This window comes from Bidens hawaiensis, unplaced genomic scaffold (assembly GCF_021521415.1).
Source record: "Bidens hawaiensis isolate Kalapana, Puna unplaced genomic scaffold, B.hawaiensis_p1.1 tig00033484_1, whole genome shotgun sequence".
NCBI lineage: Eukaryota > Viridiplantae > Streptophyta > Magnoliopsida > Asterales > Asteraceae > Bidens > Bidens hawaiensis.
The window spans coordinates 20,186-43,926 of record NW_027495733.1 but is presented as its reverse complement, the minus strand read 5'-3'; the positions used below and the strand labels follow the sequence as shown (position 1 = coordinate 43,926).

At 43.2% G+C, this 23,741-nt stretch overlaps 1 protein-coding gene across 1 annotated transcript; it reads right to left on the bottom strand.

The window, feature by feature from the left end:
* Window positions 1-160: 160 nt before the first annotated feature.
* Window positions 161-4,226, bottom strand: LOC143584877 (casein kinase 1-like protein HD16). Its single transcript, XM_077066810.1, has 14 exons — window positions 3,786-4,226; window positions 2,859-3,061; window positions 2,689-2,758; window positions 2,520-2,575; window positions 2,378-2,449; window positions 2,208-2,302; window positions 2,055-2,121; window positions 1,835-1,964; window positions 1,541-1,759; window positions 1,318-1,460; window positions 960-1,225; window positions 733-890; window positions 468-656; window positions 161-376 (listed from the first exon to the last, which is right to left on the bottom strand). The coding sequence occupies exons 1-14, from the start codon at window positions 4,023-4,025 to the stop codon at window positions 317-319; spliced, it is 1,968 nt and encodes a 655-aa protein (XP_076922925.1). The 5' UTR covers window positions 4,026-4,226; the 3' UTR covers window positions 161-316.
* Between the last annotated feature and the right edge of the window lie 19,515 nt (window positions 4,227-23,741).

The window sequence follows — 23,741 nt, the reverse complement described above, 5'->3', positions numbered from 1 at the left end:
AAATAAACTTATCTGTTAAAGATCTTGTAAAATAATATTATTTCTGCAACAATATGCACCCCTATTTCTTAAAGATTAATTAATAACAAACATAGACATGTGGGGATAAAAACAGCAGGAACATAAAACATTCCAAAAAGTAGTTACATAAAGATTCATATATATATATATATATATATATATATATATATTTAATTATGTTTTACAAACAACAAACATCAGACTGACTTAAATCCTCAAATCATTTCTTACAAAATAGTCACTAAAAAGACAGATTACAACCAACACATTATCCAACCATTTGTCCATGATTTTATCATGACACGGTTCTTCCATAGCAAACACAAGCAAGATACAAGTTCTTCGCCCACTTCTCCTGCAAATCTCAAAACCATGACACATGTAACGAATCAGAAGGCGCGTCTATGTTGACTATTTTACCAAACTTTTGAAACAAAATAACTGACCTTAACATGTGTGCTTGGAAACTGTGATGTGCGCAAAGTTTCTTGCGTTTCATCACCGGGCTTGCGACGGGGCACACTCAAAATAAGTGCGGTTTGATCCCATGTGGCGGCAGTTGATGTGATACGGTAACCATTATCCCACCGCCTATGTATACCCTCACTCGGGTAAAGAAAATCAAGCTCCACCACCTACAAAACACAACCCGTCACTCGCAATATTGTTTCTTAAAATATTAAAAATTGTCTACAAATGACCTGATGTTACCTGATCACTAAATCCAGCATTGCGAGACATTACAATACCCCAACGGGTCCCGGCTGTCGCCATGGAGGTCACATGAAACCCTTCCCTCCATTTTTTATTAATCCATTTGAACGGGAACGAGTCGCTAACTTTGTAAGACTGTTGAGAATACGGGGTCCCTGCATATGCCAATTATTATTTATAAGTTATAACCGAGAGACAAAAGTTAAAAGTTGTGGTAAACAAACCTTTAGACATGATCACAAGAGAGCTTCCATTATTAGCACCAGCAATGGAACTGATATAATAGTTCTTCTCCCATTGTTCCATAATCCATTCCTTGTGTAAGAAGAAAGGTGACAGCTCATAAACTTGGCTAGTGAAACCAGTCCCGGCATCCATTATTAGGGCCCACAAGTTGGAGCAAGATGCAACAGAACTGATAAGTAAACCATCCGCGTTTCCTCTTTCAACGTGCTGGCTTAATCTTGCATCTGCAACATTGTAATGATACCTAATGCAGAACAAACAAAGATATTATAACTTTATAAGAGATCATGTAGTTATTATATAAGTTTTGTAGATAATAGATACAAAATAATAAACCTCTGTTTCATTGGTAGCCTCGCGTTATAAATTGAAATCCACTGTGTTGCAGGAACGCCCATACGGATTTTCTTTGTGGGTTGACCTTCGTCTTCCTCATCAAGATTCAATCTTCCCCGTTTTTGACCAACTTGAAATATAATCTAACGTTATACAAAGTAAACAATTAGAATACTGGATATAATATAAATGAAAATATAACAATACTAATGATATTTATTACCTTTTGAGCACCATCTGTGTTTATCGGTCTAATGGCGGGATTGGGACCGATCAGTCCCTCAAACAAAGAAATTAGCTTGGAATAATTAGGTTCTTCATCAAACTTCATATTCACAACTATCTCCAAAAATTGCCTTACGGGTGCAGGACAAAAACAGCACAACACTTCAGGAGAAGTGCTCATTTTCTTCTTACAAACTAGAAATGATTTATTGTCACCCTGAAAAACATAACCGCCTGTGAATATGGTAAACAGCGGATAGAAGATGTTAACATATATCAAATTGAAATATACCTGATACCCTTGCCATGGAAGCCTGCCACGGTGAAGGAATATGAGTGTATATGCAAGAGATTCAAGATCATCTCTTCTAGAAGCAGTCCTTCCTAAATGTGCATGCACACTAGCATATCTAACTGTACCCCTGATATCAAAGAAACATGAATATTGTGTGTGTTACATAAGTGAAACTTCATCAAAATTGTGTAACTGATAATAAGAATATGATATTCACCTGAACATGTCGGGTCGTTGATCATAATCAACATGTTGACCATTGCCACTCTCGCGCCATTTTGTTGCTACATTTAATGTAACCGTGAAAACATTTAAAAATAATGATACTAATAAAAGTTCAAATCTTTTAAAGTGAATTAAGATTTCTTACCGAGTCCGAGGTCAACAAGAAATAGTTTCTTTTCTTGAGATGTTGATGGCTGGCCAAGTAAAAAGTTCTCAGGCTTTACATCTCCATGGACATAACTAAGAAACAGAAATTATTTAACATAATGGCATAATGAGTATGTGAAAAATTCCAATTTGAAAAGTGGTGCATACCCTCTTGCATGCATCTTGTCTAAGATTGACAAAGCCTCCACAGCTATACAAGATACCATTTCAGATGACATCCTGGAAATTTGACAAGTCAACAAACGAAATACACGGGTTAAAGCAAAAATACGATGGGGCAAGGACTCACGATTGTCCTGAAGAATTCCAAACGTCCCATAAACTAGGTCCAAGCATGTCCATAACCTGGATGAGTGAAAAAGACATTAAGACAGCATTTTTATAAATTTATAATGTTTTTATAATGTTGTATCAGTTTTTATAGTTCACAATGGGCAAAAGAAAGTTGACGATCATACCATTACATAGTACTCTCCTTGTTTTCCTTTATAGTGTACTTTAGGCACACCATGACTGCCACCTAGAGTGCTGTTTTGACCAAAAAGGACATCAATTACTTCCAACTTCAAACGAAAAATACATTTATCATTACTATGAATCTATAACAGATCAGAAAACAAACACATACTTGTAAACTTGCCACTCGTATGGAGGTCCATAACTGCAGCCTTTGCTGTTTCTATGCTCAAATTTAATAGCTACCTCCGTAGCCCCGGGGCCTGATATCCGTTCAGTTCCACCAGAAACACGACGACCTACAAACACTTGACCAAATCCACCTTTCCCTAACTTCCTCTCAACCTTATATTGTGGTGATCCACCTACTTGAACCTGCAAAATCAACCAATCAATGATACATGATATTAAAAGATGTTCTAGTATTGTATAATTTGTATTCAAATGATCAATTGAAATATTCAAACAGAATCGGCAATAAAAACTCCACAAAGTCTTTCTAAAACTTAGCTTCTAAGGTCACATTAGATCATCATTTAACAAAAGTGTAACATATTAATCACACCACATATCTAGATTCTAAAGCATAACCAAGCAGAAATGAAACAATTTAAACATTTCAAAGCAACTTTTCTCTCAACGTACCGATATAGATTCTATTATAAAGAAGCTGTGTTCGAAATAAAACATTTTAGTACCGTTCGGTTCCTCACGGATACCAACCGAAACACATAGGTGCCAATATTATCACAATCATCAGCATCGATATTCGTTTTATTGTTTTCGGTTGACGTAAAACACGTGTCAATATTACTTTAACCATATCACAACTTTATTTTCTAGGTTACCTGACACAACTTTTATGTAATTAAACCACTGGAAACAACGAATCATTAACTCGCAGCTTTATGTTTGTACCTTTTAGGTATGATATTACTGTAAACATTATTAAAAGCTTAACTTATAAATTCGCATTAGATCATCATTAACTAACATCAATTAAACATTTCAAGCAAATAACCAAAATTAAAACATATAATAATAATAATAATAATAATAATAATAATAATAATAATAATAAGTAAGAAGACATTTATACCCTATCCGGAAACGGAGCAGTATTCCCTTCTTCCTCCTGACCGGTAACCTTATTCGCACTCAATCCGCCACTCGCATCCGCCATCGTCTCAACAACCGCCGCCGCCGCCTCACGCGCCGCCGCAGCTCTTGTCTTAACGCGACCAGCTGCCAACCGATCCGATCGCTTGTTAACCTTGGGCTTTTTATCGACTACAGGTGAAGCACGGGCACGGCGGACTCCACTGCGCAGCTCCGGCATTGTTTATCCATTAAATTGGCACATGAAATTGAAACCCTAGGTTGATTTGATTGAGTAATTGGAAGGTGGAATTGAAGGTATTGATTGAGAATTTGGAATTTAGGGTTTGGATAAGATGGATATAGATACAGGATTCTGTATGTATCTATGTATGTATATTGTGTTTTAGGTCAGAGAGACTCAAGGGGGTTGTTGTTCTTCATTGTCCAGAAAGATATTTTGGTTCCGTAGAAATATTATTATTGTTATTATTATTATTATTATTATTATTATTATTATTAAAACAATAAATCATGTAAAAATCACCAAAATAACCTATCATCTGAAAAAAAGCCAAAATGAATAATAAAAAAAAGTCTGGATTGAAGGATATGTCTGGATTAAAAAAAAGTCCAAACCATTAACCGGTTAATATGCTAACCGGATTTTTACGAGAATTAACCGGTTAGACCGGTTTTTCAGGTCGGATAGTAACCGGTTAGACTGGACCGATTAATAACCATAAAAACCCGACTTGTAATAAAATATAATAAAAAAAATCGGTTAACTGGTTTATAACCGGTTTTGAAATCAATAATATAAATCGGTTACTAACCGGTGGTTGGGATCGGTTAGTAACCAGGATTGGATCGGCTAGTAACCGGTTATGAAATCGGGTACAAACCGGTTAACTGGTTTCTGTGTGCACCTCTAGCTGTAGGGGCTTCTTTGATAACGGGACCTATAGACGGATCAACAATTTGCTGACACGTGACATTTTTAAGAGGAAACGTCTACCTAAATGTCTTGTAAGGGGAAACGCCTTAGCCTTAGCCTTAGCCGTTAAGTGGAGGTAGTGTTTGAGCCCTAGATACTACAACGTCTAGGCAGAGCCACTTAAGCCGAAGGAAACGTCTAGAGCTTTTTTTAGACGTTTTCCTTTTACAAGCGTCTACGTAGCCGTTTCCTCTTTAAAAATGTCACATGTCAGTAAATTATTGATTCGTCTGTGAGTCTGATTATCAGAAAAAACCCTTACAGACCAGATGTTTCGTTTGTGTATCGCCTCTGAAACTCTCGTGTTATTTTAAACCCATACCACCCTGACTTTTCCCATATTTGTTTTGGTTTGTTTCACATGATAAATATTCATTTAGGTGATTTTACCAATATGAAATTCTTAAAAACTTTTGGTTGAGTTCACTTTAGTTTAAAAGAACATGATCCACATATCTTACCACCTTTAAAAGTACAAAGAATCGTGTCACACATGATTCGCACATACATAATTGAAGAAACGTGGATCGACTTACTAGGGGACGATCAACTTTCCTCGGGTACGAATGTGCTATATCACAAATGGTTTCCCGGAGTATGAATTCTTCCACCTACAAAACGAGCAACACCGTGAACTTACCCCTCAGAAAGGGACAGAGGGGTCCTCTTTGGGGTAACCCTCCGGTGTGAGAATAAGATATTGTAGGAGAAGATAATAATAATCTGAAAGTGAATAAGGATTTAGAGTGTATTTTCTTGCTTACCTCCCACTGTGGAGGTGGTGGGGGTATTTATAGTATTAGGGTTTCCAATGATTGGGCTCAGACCTAATTAGGGCCCTTTTTGGCCTCCTCATATTGCTTCGCGCCACGTGTCCTTAGGACACCTGGTGCTTTTTCATTGATTATTCTCTGACCAAGGTGTTTCACCTGACCCATGTGCAATCACGTGGTAGCACATGGGCTTTGCTGAGTTGTCCACCCTTCATTGGCAGCTGTCAACATCAGCATATTCTTTATTCCTTAAAGGATACCTTCTGGAAGGTTGTCTGATGAGCACAATCATGGTTGTCCTTATCCTGATTTGGATAAGGACGTGGCTGACTGTGTGCATGTGTGATATGCGCCTATCCTGGGGATGCGCGAGGTCTTCTCTTTATTCTCACGCGCAGATGTTTCATGCGCAGATGTGATATGCGTGAGCATATGTGATATGCGCTAAGCGCAGATGCGCCACGCGCAGATGTGATATGCGTGAGCATATGTGATATGCGTTGCGCGCAGATGCGCCACGCGCAGATGTGATATGCGTGAGCATATGTGAGATGCGCCACGCGCAGATGTGATATGCGTGAGCATATATGATGCGTGGGCATATGTGATGCGTGAGCATATGTGATATGCGCCACGCGCATAGGTTTTGGCTTTGCGTCTTCATGACATCCTGATTTCAAGCCTCTTGTCTATATCTTGTGGGTTGACCCGCTCCGCTCGATGTCAAGGCGGGTGCATGCCTCTTCAAGCCCCCCCAGTCTAATGTGTGTCTTGTCTCGCGCGAGCGAGGTAAGATAGATATTAGACTTAATGGTTTGCTTTTTTTAATAGGGTTTATCTTTTCTTTTTTTATTTCTCACAAGTGCGTTGCGCGAAATTCTATCCTTTTGGTTGAAATGAATCGTCCATGTACGTGGTTGGTTGGTGCTGACATGCGTCAGAGATGGAGACGTTATGTGTCAGACTTTTCGTGTGCTCGAGGTGCTACAGTGGCCTTTCATGTCTCCTCATACAGTGTCAGGAACACGTGTCGCGCTCATGTTGGCCTGCACCTGCGAGTGGAGGCGCGTGAGCATAACTCTGGAGACGTTATGTGTCAGACTTTTCGTGTGCTCGAGGTGCTACAGTTGCCTTTCATGTCTCCTCACACAGTGTCAGGAACACGTGTCGCGCTCATGTTGGCCTGCACCTGCGAGTGGGGGCGCGTGAACTCTGATCGGTACCTGTTTCTTTCTCTCTCCTGGGCCTATAAAAGCAAGCCTTTTGAGTGGTTTTTTCTTCATATTCACTGTTATTTTCAAAGCTCTCTCCTTCAATTACCATTCCAATTAAGAGCCTTTGCCTTTTGCTTCCAGATTTCCGTGCTTAAAGTAACCGCTGTTTGATTCACCATTGTATGTCTGATAACCCAGACACCACAATCTTCGCCAGCAAACACCGTGTAAAATCATTAGTTATGTCCACTTTGAAGAAGACCGGCAATGGAAAACGGGCTGCCGAGGCCTCGTCGGAGGAGGTGGGGAAGAGCAAAACGGTGAAGAAATGGGATGAGATTCCCTGCAAACTGAAACAGTCTGATTTCGACAGCCTCGTCGCCTCTCAGGGTTTTCTCCCTGAGTACGGCCGTCTGCTCCCGGCGGCCGGGCAAACGGCGGCAGATCCGCCCACCGGCTATATCTCCTTATACTGTCACTTTTTCACTCACTGTAACCTTCGTCTCCCGATGACAAGGTTTATGGGTGCGTTGCTTCAGTTTTATGGGATTCACATATCCCAAGTCCATCCTTGTGGACTAGTGCGCATGACTCATTTTGAGTTCATGTGCAAAGCTCAGCGCGAGGAGCCCACCACTCGGCGCTTTCAATATTTTTACAAGCCAAAAATCCAAGATTCTTGGTTCTCATTCATACCTCGCAGTCAGAAGGTTAAGTGCTGCACTGTTTCCTTCAAAAGCCTTCATGACTGGTCTGAGAAATTTTTTTATATTAAGGCTGGTGTGATTCCCATCCGCATGACCATGCGCGCGATCACTTCTGCGCCCACGGATGAGAATGTTCTTAAGAACCCCACGGGCACGTGGGTTAACAAGTTAATTGCTGAACCATCCCCCGCCAAGAATATTTGCGAGGAGGCGCTGGTGGGGGTTGGTATGAGCAAGAGGTGGACCGACAGCGCGACTGAGCCTGTCATTCAAGTTGATGGCTTAGATGAGTTATTAGCTCATTGCATTATTTCTGCGCGAATATAATTTGTTTTGCTGATTTCATTTGTCTTGTATTATGCAGTAAGCAAGGAATATGTCCACGCCGCCTATGATGAGCATATGGAGGGTGGCTCTGTCGCGCTGGGCGCTGGGGAAGTTGTTTTCCCCGATCGCTTCGATGATATGTTCATCCCTGTTGATTTGGGATTTTGCTTTGACAGCGATGCGCCTGGTAAGCCTTTGTACTTATGCTTATGCCTTTAGAATACCAAATTTGGTTAACATTTCTGTTGCACGCATTGTAGATGCGCTCGAGAACTATGAGCTGGAGCTTGCGGAAGAGGTGGAGGAGGAAGAAGCTGAGGCGCCACAACTCAAGCGCAAAGCTAAAGGCAAAATTGGCGTAGGGGCCAGCAAAAAACAGAAGAAAAATGATGCCCCTGTTGCCCAGGATCTTCCTCCTACCCAAGCGAAAGGACTTGAGAAAACCAAGGGATTTACCTTCAAGTTTTCCTCGTCTTCTTTGCCTCGAGGTGTGGGCAGTCCTCCCGTCCACACGAGGTATGGTGCTGCCACCTCAGCTCTTCGCGCGGCGGACAAGGGAAGCGGCGCTGCGCCTGCTGTTTCATCTTCTCCAACAGGTATACTTTGCTTATATTTTGTGGTTTTATAAGCGTGATTCTGAGTTATTAATGAAGCTTTGTTCGCTCAAATGTTTGTAGAGCCGGCGACTTTGGTGGCTCAACCTCAGGCGCAGCAAGGTACCGAGGCTGCACCGAATGTTGCTTTGAAGTCCACTGTTTTACCCTCGAAAAGGGGGAAAATGGACTTCATGGCGATGCTCAATTCGCGGACGGCGGTGCGCCAAGGTATTTATTGTGCTTTGATTTTCTGATTTTTTCCTTTAGATCAAGTCATGAATAATTTCTCCTTGTTGGTTTTTTCATAGGAATTATAGCTGGCACACAAGCTACTGGCGGCACTGCTGGCGCCGGCGCCGGCGCCGTTGGCTCTGCTCCTGCTCCGACAAGCACTGAATCTCCTCTCATTGGGATTACTAAGGAGCAGGAGACCATTTTACGCGCTGATCTAACGGCGTCAAGATCTCCCTCACCTCCTCCTGCGCGCAGCCCTCCTCGCGAGACTGTTTTTGATTTTTTCAAGTCGCAGGAGAAAAGACCTGTTACAGAGGATGATGAGGAGGTCAATTTTGAAGATTTCGATGGCGGCCGCGCAAGCCCTGTAGCGCCACGAGATTTCGCGGCGCAGCCTTCTTCTCATGGGGCTGGCGCTGACTTTTCTGCCGGCTCTCCGCAGGTATAAGTTTGCTTTGCTCCGCTGTGCGGACTTCCAAATTAGTGTAGATAACTAAAACGTTTCTTTTGCGTTGCTTTGTGTTTGCAGGAAGCTGATCACATATACCGCCCGAGATGGAATATTACTGAGGATAGCTCATTTCAATCCATGGGCGTGTGTGAAGACTTCTGGGCTCACTCTGTGCCTCCGGCTGAAAGGAGGTTTCAGGAGGACCGCGCTCGCGTGGACTTGCTCAACGACCACCTTTTTGCTGGGTCTGCGTTTTTTGCCGCCTCCCAAGAGCTTCGCAATGATTATATAAAAGTGCGTGATGCCCTTGTGGAGGCCAAGCAAGAGGCTAAGGTTTCTGCTTGGAATCTTTCAGATGCCCGAGAGAGGGCTGAAAAGCTCCAAGCAGAACTTAGTGAGAACCGGGCAAGTGCCAACGCTGCCTTCGTGAAGCGCGGGCATGAGCTGCAGGCTGCGCGGGAGAAGCTGCAGGCGGCTGAAGCGGATGCGGCCAGGTACGCGCGCCGAGCGCGTGACTTGGAGTTGGAGGCAGAGGTGCGTGACCAAACTCTTGTGCAGGCTATCACTGACAAATCTTTATTAGAGAGTGAGGTTGCGCGCCTGAAGAAAGAGCTCGAAGCTGCGCGAGCAGAAAAGGATGAAGCCTTGGCGGCAGCATCGTCTGGTCGAGAAGAGCTCAATGCCGCACGAGCGGAAAGGAATGAGGCCTTGGCGGCAGCAGCGTCCGACAGAGAAGAGCTAAAACAGACCAAGGAAACTGTTGAGCTGTTAAACTCTCAGATTCCTGCTCTTGAGACGTCTGTTTCTTCCCTCGCGCAGGATCGCCAATGGCTAGTTTCACAGGGTATGACTCGTTGCGCTTATGCGATGAAATACTCAGACGAGTTTCAGACCCTTGTGATGGATTCAATGCTGCGTCGCGCTTGGTGGGTCGAGCTGAAGGGTTTAAGGATGGCTATGAATATGGCATGCTGAAGAAGAATCCATCCGACTACCCTTATCAGCTCGACGTTGTCTGCGCTGATATGGCCGAGGTGGGGGAGAAGTACTTGAATACTCCAATTCCAATCCTTGAGCAGGTATTTTAACCTTAACGAGTTTACCTTGACTTATTTTCCTAGTCTTTTGTACTCATACTTTTCCTTATGACTTGCAGATAGCCGCGCTTGCTGACCAGCCCGATCTCGGCGCGCTAAAGAAATTACTTGACGAGTGTGAAGGGACTGGTGTCAGCGATGATGGCGCGGGCAATGCTGCCTCTGCTGGCGGCTCTGGCGCGGCCAAAGGACCTACTCCTGACACTATCGTGATAGAAGATGACTCCATTCAAGACGAACAGCTTGATTATGGTAAATTTGGAGATGACGAGGGGCGGGCTGCGCCAGATGCTGAGGGAGGCAGTAATGATGAGGACGATGAAGAGGCTGATGTTGATATAGAGACTTGAAAAGCCCTCCATGTTTTTCTTTTTTTTTTTATTTTTGTTTGTAGTTTTTATCTCATCATTTTGTAAATTTGTAAACCTCTATGTTTTGGAATGAAATTTTGTTTTCCCCTTATTCGCATCTTGCGCATTCCCAATCCATCTCTTTATATTGCATGTGTTTGCTTGTTGAATATGAGATATGCTTGCATATTGAAATTTGAACAAGGTTGTAAGGAAATTATTTTACTTAGTCCTTGTCATATTTCAAGTTATTTTGCAATATTCTGAATATGCTGACACGTGCCTTGGCATTACATTATTCCTCCTTTGCGCGACATTATCGCGCATTTATTATAGGGAATTATGAATGAGTTTTTTAGCCTTTACGTGTCAGTATGTGCTACTCTGATATCCATTACAATCCCATGCGCGACCTCGACCTAAGACCTTAACAACTATGTTTTGGCATGTGCTTTGCCTTAGCTGTGCTTAGGTATTTTATGGTTTAGCTGCGCAGCATGTAGGACGGATGTTTGAGTAATTTGAGCTAAGGCTCATATTATTGGGCTAAGGCCCTGAGCTAAGGCTCATATTATTGGGCTAAGGCCCTGACGTTTTAGAGTTAAAACTCGTTAACGCGTTTGAGCTTGAAGCTCGCGCATGTATGTTTTACTTCGTTTTATTTTTAGTTTGATGTTAATATAATGTTGTCATGTTGCTCAAAATTAATAAAGGGAAGTGTGAAACATGTATGCAAAAGGTAATAGAACACACATTAAGAGAAAATAGCACGCATCATTATTCATAATGGCTTAAAGGGCCTTGATTACAAACTTGACAATTTTACATGAAACATTTTCTAAGCTGTGTTGCGTTCCATGTGCGCGGGATCTTCCTTCCATTCAAATCTTTAAAAGCGTATGCGCCTTTTCCCAATTCTTCTGAGACTTGGTAAGGTCCCTCCCAGTTGGGGGACATCTTTCCCGGGGGTATCGCGCGGCTAGCTTCATTGTTCCGAAGGACAAAATCGTTCTTCTTGAAGTGGCATTCTTTCACGCGCTGATTGTAATATTTTTCTAGTTTTTTCTTGTATTTGGCTTCACTGATGATAGCCGCCTCTCTGCGCCCTTCAAGTAAGTTGAGATCCAACCTCCTTTCGCGCTCGTTATCCGTCTTACTCATCATGAGCACTCTATAGGATGGGCATCCAATCTCTGCTGGAATCATAGCCTCCGTTCCATAGGTTAGGCTGAACGGGGATTCACCATTGCTGGTTTTGCTTAATGTCCTGTGCGCCCACAGGACATTAGGTAGCTCCTCGACCCATGAATGGGATTCTCCCTCCAACCTTTTCTTCAGCCCGTTCAGCAAGCTTCGGTTCGCGCGTTCCACTTGGCCATTCCCTTGAGGGTGGTATACTGAAGTGAAGACCTGGTTGATGCGCAATTCTTTGAGCCAACTGGATATCTTCTTGTCAGTGAATTGTTTGCCATTGTCGCTCACAATTTCCATGGGCAGGCCAAAACGGCATATGATGTGGCTCCAAATAAATTGCTTCATCGCCACGGCTGTGATTTTTGCCAGTGGCTTGGCTTCAACCCATTTTGTGAAATAGTCTACTGCCACTACCAAAAATTTTAACCGCCCTGGCGCTTGTGGTAAGGGACCCACAATATCGATTGCCCATTTGTGGAAAGGCCATGCAGAGGTCACCGGAATCAAGTTGTTCTTTGGCCGCATGGTGTTTGGCGCATAGCTCTGACACGCTTTGCATTTTTGGATCTCTTTTAACGCGTCCAAGTACATGCCTGGCCAATAGTAACCTGCGTTCATTGCCTTGGCAACCACCATGTGCGGGCCAGCATGTATTCCACAGATTCCCTCGTGTATCTCTCTGATCACATAGCTTGCTTCCTCGGCGTCTAAGCATTTCATGAGCGGTTCAAGATAAGAGCGTCGGTATAACGTACCATCAAGCAGTTCGTAGTTCTGCGACTTATGTCTTATCTTCCTCGCATGTGCGCGATCGTCTGGTACCTTTCCCTCCTTCAAGAATTCCATTATTGGAGTTATCCATGATGAAGGTGTTGTATGAATTACAAGGACAGACTTCGCTCCCACCGACGGGTTGCTCATTACTTCCACTCTGACATCTTTGCCGAAATGATCGAAGCTGGTTGATGCCATCTTGCTCAGCGCGTCGGCAGACTTGTTTTCACTGCGCGGAATATGTATGATTCTGAAGAAGTCAAATTGCTCGGTGAGTTTCTTCGCCTGTTCTAAATACAGAGGCATGGTGCTCTCCTTGGCATCATAAAGGCCATTGACTTGCGCTGCTACCAGGTATGAATCTACATGAGCCTCCAGCTTTTTAACTCCGAACTTGTGCGCGATGCGCAAACCAGCCAGCAGGGCTTCATACTCAGCTTCATTGTTGGTGCTTTTGAAATCCAACCTGATTGCGTAAGTATACTCATGATTTTCTGGATCCACCAGCTTGAGGCATGCGCCGGACCCTTCGTTGTTTGAAGCTCCATCAGTGAATAATCTCCAGACGTTTTCTTCATTATTGGGTTGCGGAGGGTCTACTTCGCGCTGAGCCTCTTCAACTTTTCCTTTGGGGATTTCTGCGATGAAATCAGCTAAGACTTGTCCCTTGATTGCTGGACGAGGCTTGTAGGTGATCGCGTGCTCCCCTAATTCCAGCGCCCATTTTGTCAGCCTTCCTGAGAGCGCGGGACGTCGCAAGACTTGCTGGATGTTGTAATCAGTCAGGACTTCAATAGGATGACCATTGAAATATCTGTGAAGCTTGCGCGACACATGTGTTAGTGATAGAACTAACTTTTCTATGATGGTGTAGCGCGTCTCAGGATCTGTCAGCACCCGACTTACATAATAGATTGGCGTTTGGATTCCCTTGCGATCCACCAACAATACTGCGCCGATGGCGCGCTCTCCTGCTGACAGGTACAACGTTAGAGTTTCGCCAGGTAGTGGAGCTGTGAGCGCAGGTAGATTTATCAGACATTCTTTTATCTCACTGAAAGCCCACTCGGCCTCAGGCGTCCACTTGAATTGGCTTTTCTTTAAGCAATTTCTCAATGTGTTAACAAATGGGGTAGATTTGCTTGCATGGTTCGCTAGGAACCTGTTAATTGATACCAATCTACCATTCAACTTTTGAACTTCCTTCATGGTGGATGGTGAGGGCATGTCAAGGATAGCCTCCACCTTCTCTGGGTTCACCTTGAAACCATCCTTGGTGACCATTACGCCAAGAAATTTCCCTTCTTCCACGCCGAATGTGCATTTGCTCGGGTTGAGCTTCATGTTTACTTCCTTTAGGCGCCGAAGGGTTTCTTCGATGTCTTTGAGCATTTGTTTTTCCTCCCTTCTCTTAATCACCAAATCATCCACATAGACTTCTAAGTTTCTTCCAATTTGCTCGTTGAAAACTGCGTCCATGAGTCTTTGATAAGTGGCTCCTGCATTCTTCAAACCAAAGGGCATTTTTGTGTAACAGAAAACACCCTTGTCAGTTCTGAAGGCAGTCTTGTCCTCATCTTGTGGTGCCATTTGAATTTGGTGATAGCCCTTATAGGCATCCAGGAAACATTTGAGCTTAAATGGCGCCACAGAGTCCACCTTCGCGTCAATGTTTGGGAGGGGGTAACAATCTTTTGGACACGCTTTGTTGAGGTCCTTGAAATCAATGCACATTCTCCATGACCCATTGCTCTTCTTTACCATCACAGGATTGGCTACCCATGTTTGGTATCGTATTGGGCGGATGATATTTGCGCGCAGTAGATCTTCTACTTGCTCATTCATGTCCTTTGCCTTCTCATCCCCCATGACTCTTTTCTTTTGAGCAATTGGCTCTACAGACTTGAATGTGTTGAGAGAATGCTGCGCCAGGTCTCGCGGAACCCCAGTCATATCAGAATGTTGCCACGCGAAGACCGACATATACGTTGTGAGCAATCTTTTCATTCTCAACCTTGTGTCGTCTGATATCGTAGCTCCAATTGTGATTGTTTGTTCTGGGAATTTTGGGTTGAGAATCCATTTCTCTGGCGCGTTGGTTGCCATTGGAAGCTTCATTCTCCCTTCCCGCGGTATACTTGTTACTGCGCACAAATGATCTCGGTATACATGTAACATCCCGAAATTTCAAAGGTAATATTAATTATATTACTTATTAATAGATGGGAAGTTTACTCGGGTTATCAGGAAATAAATAAAAGAATAGGAGTTGGTATGGGTCGGGCTAGTGTCGGGTAATGGAAGTGGGTTATGGACTTGGGTTAATTGAGATAGGTTAAATGAGAATGGGATTTCAGGGATATAAATACCCCCAAAATCCCAAAATATCTCATTTCTCACCAAACTCCCTAACACACACTCCTTACACCCTCAAAACACACACATCCTAACCGATCAAGATTCGGAGCCGAGACCCGAGGTTTTGTTGATAGATCTGCGTTGGTAAGGTAAGAACATATCCAACAAAGCTAATATTACTGAAAATGGTTAGGATTGGATGGGTTAACCGGACCCGAAACCCAACTGCCCAAATCGGACCCCTAAAACGTCGATTTTAGGCCGATTTGATGGTTGGGGTTTGTAGGCGCCGATCATACGGTTCCGTGGGTACCAAAATCGAGTTATTTGGCTAAGAAACGAAGGAGTTATGGGCAAACAGATCTGCAGCGCGACAACTTCGCCTGCAAGATTAAGTTCGCCTGATGAACTTCGCCTTCAAGCGTAACTTCGCCTTCAAGCGTAACTTCGCCTAAGGATAACTTCGCCTACGGCCAAGTTCGCCTAAGGATAACTTCGCCTGAAGCCAAGTTCGCCTAAGGATAACTTCGCCTGAAGCCAAGTTCGCCTAAGGATAACTTCGCCTGAAGTCAAGTTCGCCTAAGGTTTAACTTCGCCGGAAGCCAAGTTCGCCTAAGGTTTAACTTCGCCTGAAGCCAAGTTCGCCTAAGGTTTAACTTCGCCTGAAGCCAAGTTCGCCTAAGGATAACTTCGCCTGAAGCCAAGTTCGCCTAAGGTTTAACTTCGCCTGAAGCCAAGTTCGCCTAAGGTTTAACTTCGCCTGAAGCCAAGTTCGCCTAAGGTTTAACTTCGCCTGAAGCCAAGTTCGCCTAAGGTTTAACTTCGCCTGAAGCTAAGTTCGCCCGAAGGGTTAACTTCGCCTAAAGCCAAGTTTGATTAGAAAATAAATTATAAAGCGATAAGTTAAAGTAAGCTAATACTAGGCCACCAGATTAGATCAGACGAGTATTGATACGTGTAACTTGTACAGTCAGCCGAGCTCAAATAGAGAAGGGATTTACAGCTATCAGAAAAAGAAGCAGTATTCAGGTGAGTTTCTAGCCCCATTCCTTGTTATGTTTTCGGGGCTGTGTGCATACTCGATGTGTTGTTAATACATTTATCCTAAGTGATAAGTGTATGTCATATGTGATATGTGTGATAGATATGAATGATTGTTTGTCGGTACGCGAACGATCTTCGGATATTGCGCGTAATGTCAGGTTAAAAATAAAGGTACGAATATTATATGTCGTAGATGTATGAATATTCAAATGAATACTTGTCGGGGCGTGAACGATCTTCGGATATTGCACGTAACGACAAGGGGTATGGTTGTTAATGGATGAGGTAAAGAATGCCTAGAGTGTTCTTATGATATAATGTAAGTATGTGTGTATAGGTACACGAATGGTATGTGATATGTGTGATATGTATGAATGATTGCTTGATGGTACGTGAACGATCTTCGGATATTGTACGTACTGTCAGGTTGTAACGTTATAAATATGGTAAGTATGATATGTATGTTTATGTGTATGAACGTAATAAAGTTAGTAAAAGAAGGAAATGACGGTTGTATGGTTGTATAGTTACGAAAAGGGTACCGAGCCCTAATAATACTCGAGGTAGGATGTATGGTTGTATGGTAACGAAGAGGGAATCGGACCCTACTAATATTCGAAAACCAAGGGACCAAACCCTTATAATATCTGTGATGTTAGGGACCAGACCCTTATAATATCTGTGATGTTAGGGACCAGACCCTTATAATATCTGTGATGTTAGGGACCAGACCCTTATTATATCTGTGATGTTAGGGACCAGACCCTTATAATATCTGTGATGTTAGGGACCAGACCCTTATAATATCTGTGATGATAGGGACCAGACCCTTATAATATCTGTGATGTTAGGGAATCGAACCCTTCTAATATTCGAAAACTAGGGACCAGACCCTTATAATATCTGTGAGGTTATAGGGCGAAAGGCTCTTTAAAACGTATGATTATGAATGTAAAGAAAGTATGAAAGTAAGAAAGAAAGTATGTAAGTAAGAAAGAAAGTATGTAAGTAAGAATGAAGGTATGAGTACTTATGTGTGTATGAAAGAAAGTTATGAGGTTAAGTACGAATGTATGTAAGAAGGTATTGTATGATATTGTATGATTAACTAGAACTCACTCAGCGTAGCTGACTTTTAGTATGCACGCAGGTGAGCTGATTACAGAGTTAGCATGAGGATGACACACGGCATGGATTGAACGGCTGGCATCTGAAGAAAGAAGTAAAGATGTTTTAAATATAAAGTTTTGTGATATGGTATCAAAGAAAAGGTTTAACGTTTTGTAACAAATGATTGATGTTTTATATTCCGCGAAAAGTTTTAATAAACTCTGATTTGAAGAACTGTGTTTATGAGTAAATCCGACGCTAAAGTAGGGCTACCGGGTTCGGGGCCTTACAATACAAATGTTACACCTGTTGGTGTTGGGAGCCCCAACGCGCCGTGCGCTGGTGACGGTATGGCGTTGAATTGGGCAATCGTTCTTCTACCCAAGATCATATTATGGCATGAAGTGGTGGGCAAGACCAAGAAGTTGACAATTTCAGCTCGCTTGTGTTTCTCATCCCCCATAGTTAGTTCGAATTGTATCTGACCTAGGGGATGAATAATTTCATTTGAGACACCCGAGATTGGTGCATTCACAATCTCGAGCCTTGCTTGGTCTGCTGGATCCAACTTCCTGAAACATTGCTCATACATGATGTCTGATTCACTGCCGGTGTCCACCAGGACTTTTGACACCTCATAATGAGCGATGTGCGTAGTGATGACTAGAGGACCGCTAATGGACGGGCCTCCTCTGATTCTTGGGAAGATTACTTGTTGCTCGCGCCAATCCCCTTGGATTTGTGCGCTTCTCTTCCTCGATCCTTGCCCTTGTCCTCTTCCTTCAGCTACACAGATTCTTTTGATTTTTTGCTGGCTGGGGCTCCGTCTGGTTGTTCATTCTCTGGCCTTGGATTTTTTACCAGGTGAGCCAACTTGCCTGATTTCACATCTTTTTCAATCGCATCTTTCAAATGATGGCATGCGTCGGTGTTGTGCCCTGTGGATTTGTGAAACTCACAATATTTGCCACTGTTCGGTGGTCCCTTGTGGAATAATGGCTTGGGGCTTTTTAACTGGACATTCTTTGTGCTTAACACTTGTGAAGGCGTTTTGGTGAGGGGAGTCCATATTCTTGGTAGAGGTCTGTTAGGCTCTCTGCCGTCTTCCCTCTTGTCACCTTCTCCGCGATTACGAATGTCTTTTTGGGACTGGGGTGAACTTTGTCGCGCCTGCTTTTCTGCGGGAGCATAACTGGTTTGTTGCAACCTGGACCATACGGAGTTTTGTTTGCCCCTCCTTTCATTGTTGCGCGACGCTTCTGTTTGCTGCCCCCTTTCTCTTGCTCTGTCCTGGGCGATTTGTTTATCATTTCGCGCGAAGACTCGCGATGCTTCCATAAGCTTAGCCCAAGTGGTTGGCATGCCATCTCTGCTTACGAGAGCTCTGTGAAGTTGATCACTGCGCGCACCCTGTATAAAGTCCACGCGCAAGAGTTGTTCAGTGATGCCTCCGATTGCAAGAGATTCCTGATTGAAACGAGTTATGTAGTCTTCAATGGTCTCGTCATTTCTGCGCACGCAGTGCATGATGTCATCAGGGTCTCGCGTGTGTCTGCGCTGCTGTATAAAGTGAGCCTGGAACTTTTCCAATAGCTCTTCAAACCCATCTATTTGTCCTGTCGGCAAGCTTTCGAACCAGACACGCGCTGCGCCCGTGAGGCAGCGAGCAAACATGTGACACCATGTTGGCATCGTCCAGCTTTCTAGGTTTCCAGTGTTGTAAAAACCTTGTAAGAAATCGTCTGGATCTGTTGTGCCATCGTACTTGCCCAAACCACTTGGCATCTTGGTTTTGTGTTGAATAGGAGCCTTCGCGATGCGCTCAGTGAATTTTGAATGCTTCACCAAGATGGCTGGCCTATATGGTGTGGTTACGTCTACTTGCCCTCTCGCTGGTGGGTTGTATGGTGTGTACAGATCCATATCGGCTTTGGTTCCAGGCGCTATGTTCATGTGCGCGCGGAGCTGTGAGCCTCCTGCATGAGTATCTCGCGTCTTCCTCATGCTGTGCACTTCTTCATCACTAAAATCAGCGTGTTCGGTGTGAACAGAGTGACCATCTTCCGGCGCGCGGGCCCTTTTTGTTGTTCCCTGAATGGTTTGTTTATCAAATGCGAGCCTTTGCGTTAAGTCGGCTAACTTCTTGTGTTTGACCAGCTCATTGTATTTGTCCTTTAAACGCCGTTGTTCTTTTATGAGCCATTCTTTAGGGTCATTGGTTTCAACTTCCGGGGCCATTGGTCCCTTTTGTTTTGCACCAGTCAGATTTTGGAACGTGAGATCGTCTGGAGGAGTTTCAGTCTGGCTATGAGGTGTTGTGATGAAGGGCTTTTTAACTGGACATTCTTTGTGCTTAACACTTGTGAAGGCGTTTTGGTGAGGGGAGTCCATATTCTTGGTAGAGGTCTGTTAGGCTCTCTGCCGTCTTCCCTCTTGTCACCTTCTCCGCGATTACGAATGTCTTTTTGGGACTGGGGTGAACTTTGTCGCGCCTGCTTTTCTGCGGGAGCATAACTGGTTTGTTGCAACCTGGACCATACGGAGTTTTGTTTGCCCCTCCTTTCATTGTTGCGCGACGCTTCTGTTTGCTGCCCCCTTTCTCTTGCTCTGTCCTGGGCGATTTGTTTATCATTTCGCGCGAAGACTCGCGATGCTTCCATAAGCTTAGCCCAAGTGGTTGGCATGCCATCTCTGCTTACGAGAGCTCTGTGAAGTTGATCACTGCGCGCACCCTGTATAAAGTCCACGCGCAAGAGTTGTTCAGTGATGCCTCCGATTGCAAGAGATTCCTGATTGAAACGAGTTATGTAGTCTTCAATGGTCTCGTCATTTCTGCGCACGCAGTGCATGATGTCATCAGGGTCTCGCGTGTGTCTGCGCTGCTGTATAAAGTGAGCCTGGAACTTTTCCAATAGCTCTTCAAACCCATCTATTTGTCCTGTCGGCAAGCTTTCGAACCAGACACGCGCTGCGCCCGTGAGGCAGCGAGCAAACATGTGACACCATGTTGGCATCGTCCAGCTTTCTAGGTTTCCAGTGTTGTAAAAACCTTGTAAGAAATCGTCTGGATCTGTTGTGCCATCGTACTTGCCCAAACCACTTGGCATCTTGGTTTTGTGTTGAATAGGAGCCTTCGCGATGCGCTCAGTGAATTTTGAATGCTTCACCAAGATGGCTGGCCTATATGGTGTGGTTACGTCTACTTGCCCTCTCGCTGGTGGGTTGTATGGTGTGTACAGATCCATATCGGCTTTGGTTCCAGGCGCTATGTTCATGTGCGCGCGGAGCTGTGAGCCTCCTGCATGAGTATCTCGCGTCTTCCTCATGCTGTGCACTTCTTCATCACTAAAATCAGCGTGTTCGGTGTGAACAGAGTGACCATCTTCCGGCGCGCGGGCCCTTTTTGTTGTTCCCTGAATGGTTTGTTTATCAAATGCGAGCCTTTGCGTTAAGTCGGCTAACTTCTTGTGTTTGACCAGCTCATTGTATTTGTCCTTTAAACGCCGTTGTTCTTTTATGAGCCATTCTTTAGGGTCATTGGTTTCAACTTCCGGGGCCATTGGTCCCTTTTGTTTTGCACCAGTCAGATTTTGGAACGTGAGATCGTCTGGAGGAGTTTCAGTCTGGCTATGAGGTGTTGTGATGAAGGGATGGTTACTGGTGGTGCGCGCAGTATCACGCGGCGCCCTCAGAAACTGCTGTCCCTCATTAACATCCTCAAGCTCATTATCCTCCAGAACTTGATCGCTGTTTCGAACACCGGAAACCATGGTGAAGTTTTTCAGAGAGAACTGATGAGATAGTGAATTTGTTGCCGTTGTCCCACGGATGGCGCCAATGAAGAAACGTGGATCGACTTACTAGGGGACGATCAACTTTCCTCGGGTACGAATGTGCTATATCACCAATGGTTTCCCGGAGTATGAATTCTTCCACCTACAAAACGAGCAACACCGTGAACTTACCCCTCAGAAAGGGACAGAGGAGTCCTCTTTGGGGTAACCCTCCAGTGTGAGAATAAGATATTGTAGGAGAAGATAATAATAATCTGAAAGTGAATAAGGATTTAGAGTGTATTTTCTTGCTTACCTCCCACTGTGGAGGTGGTGGGGTATTTATAGTATTAGGGTTTCCAATGATTGGGCTCAGACCTAATTAGGGCCCTTTTTGGCCTCCTCCTATTGCTTCGCGCCACGTGTTCTTAGGACACCTGGTGCTTTTTCATTGATTATTCTCTGACCAAGGTGTTTCACCTGACCCATGTGCAATCACGTGGTAGCACATGGGCTTTGCTGAGTTGTCCACCCTTCATTGGCAGCTGTCAACATCAGCATATTCTTTATTCCTTAAAGGATACCTTCTGGAAGGTTGTCTGATGAGCACAATCATGGTTGTCCTTATCCTGATTTGGATAAGGACGTGGCTGACTGTGTGCATGTGTGATATGCGCCTATCCTGGGGATGCGCGAGGTCTTCTCTTTATTCTCACGCGCAGATGTTTCATGCGCAGATGTGATATGCGTGAGCATATGTGATATGCGCTACGCGCAGATGCGCCACGCGCAGATGTGATATGCGTGAGCATATGTGGTATGCGCTGCGCGCAGATGCGCCATGCGCAGATGTGATATGCGTGAGCATATATGATGCGTGGGCATATGTGATGCGTGAGCATATGTGATATGCGCCACGCGCATAGGTTTTGGCTTTGCGTCTTCATGACATCCTGATTTCAAGCCTCTTGTCTATATCTTGTGGATTGACCCGCCCCGCTCGATGTCAAGGCGGGTGCATACCTCTTCAATAATCATTGGCTCACAACTTTTACAATTATATTCTTTAGTATTTTTATTAATTTGACTGTTTAACTTTTATTTTTTATTTGTTTCTTTATTCATTTATTTTGTACTCGAAGACAGATTTAGGGGTTTTAAGGTGAAATCTAGTAACTTTTATGTTTATAGCTTTTAGAAACAACAACTTAGGGTTCAATGTAAGTGTTTCGTTTGATTTTACGTTCGGCTATAGTTTTTTGTGTAGGCGTATGTTGACTTTGATTGTGTATAGGGTTTTTTAGTTGTAAATCGCGCCTTCATTTGAGCATCGTAGTTATGTCTGCAAGTTATGTGTTTGTCGATTTGGATTTCTTTCGTATTTAATTCAGTAGAATAGAAGCATATGTCGCATTTGTATGAATTTCAAAGTAGGAATTATTACTGATATCGAATTCCCCTGTACAAAACCTAACGTGTTTGCTTCTTCTCCCCTCATCTATATAAAAGCCGACTCTTATAATGTCTAAAAGAAAATAAGGTGTTATTATTTATGAGCATGAGAAATTTTGAAAGTGCCACATGAGTTGATCAATGTTAGAGGATGTCTATAACGAAATATGTTGAATCATTTAAGATAATAATAAATGTGATCATTCGATGGAGAAACCATCCACACATGTTAACCATTTATGACAATACTGTAGTAAGATTTTGACAAGCATGTTGTATATCATTATTGCATTCAAAATTCAGTTGAATTCGTACTATCTATAAATACTAATGAAATTGAACAGATAGGTACTACCATCCATGACGACAAGAGTAAATAAGCATTGCATAAATGTTACGCATGGTTATTGCCTCTCCTTGGTAATTCACTATGTAATAAATCAAGTTTATGTTGTGGCTACGAATCTAAAAGCATGACACCCTCACTCTCGAATCACATCATGTATTGATGAACATTAGAGGATCCATGCAACTAAATATGACATATCTTGAATAGATACTAATAAATGTGATCATTGAACAAACTCTACTTACTTAACAATTTAAGTATGTTTAAATGGTAAGCACACCCAAATGAAACTAAAATGGTAGGTTTCTATGATAATGGTGAATAGTTGTATCTAATAAATGTTAACACGCGATTATTGTCTCACTCATAGTACTTTACTATGCAATAAAACAAGATTTTGATGTAGCTTCGAATCTAAAACTCTAAAAGCGTGACACCCACCCAAGCAGGGGCGGATCTGGGGCTTGGCTACGCAGGATGGTTGGTCGTGGAGGTGGCGACGGGATAGTCAATGAGATCATGTAATGGCTCGACTACATGGGTTGCTTAGTATGCTCCAAAAGGTTCGTGTGGTTGATAAGCGTGACTTTTGGAATGGAATCCGATAGAGATAGGAATTCTATGGACCGGAAGATTCTTTCAGATGGAGATAGGCTGACTATTTGGAACCCTTAGAATTTTAGGATGGTTATTGGCTTGGCAAGTGTTAGTGAAACTGAATCATGTTCCTACTCATAACCTGAGACTACGGATCCAGGATGTTTTTCTTATAGGGTCATCTTTTTTGGTGTTCAAATTCGTACAACTAAATGTGAACTTTTACGGGCCGGTCGGGTCGAGTCGGAGAATATTTAATAATTCGATGTCATAATAAAACAATATGTTAGTTTTAAAAACAGGTAATAAAACTAAAAGGTCATTAAAAACAAAAAAAATTACAATTAATGTGTTGTGAAGGCATATTGTGTGAATAAGTCTAGAAGTAACCGAAAGCAAAAACGTTACTGGTTTAGCTATTTAAAATCACAACTAATAACACAACGAGATTTAAAAAAAAAAGAGAATATCATTGTTAAAAAGACTAGAACTTGAGACCTAAAGTTTTTAAAAGTTTTAAGAATAATGAGTACACCACTAGACCATAGACCTTTTGATAT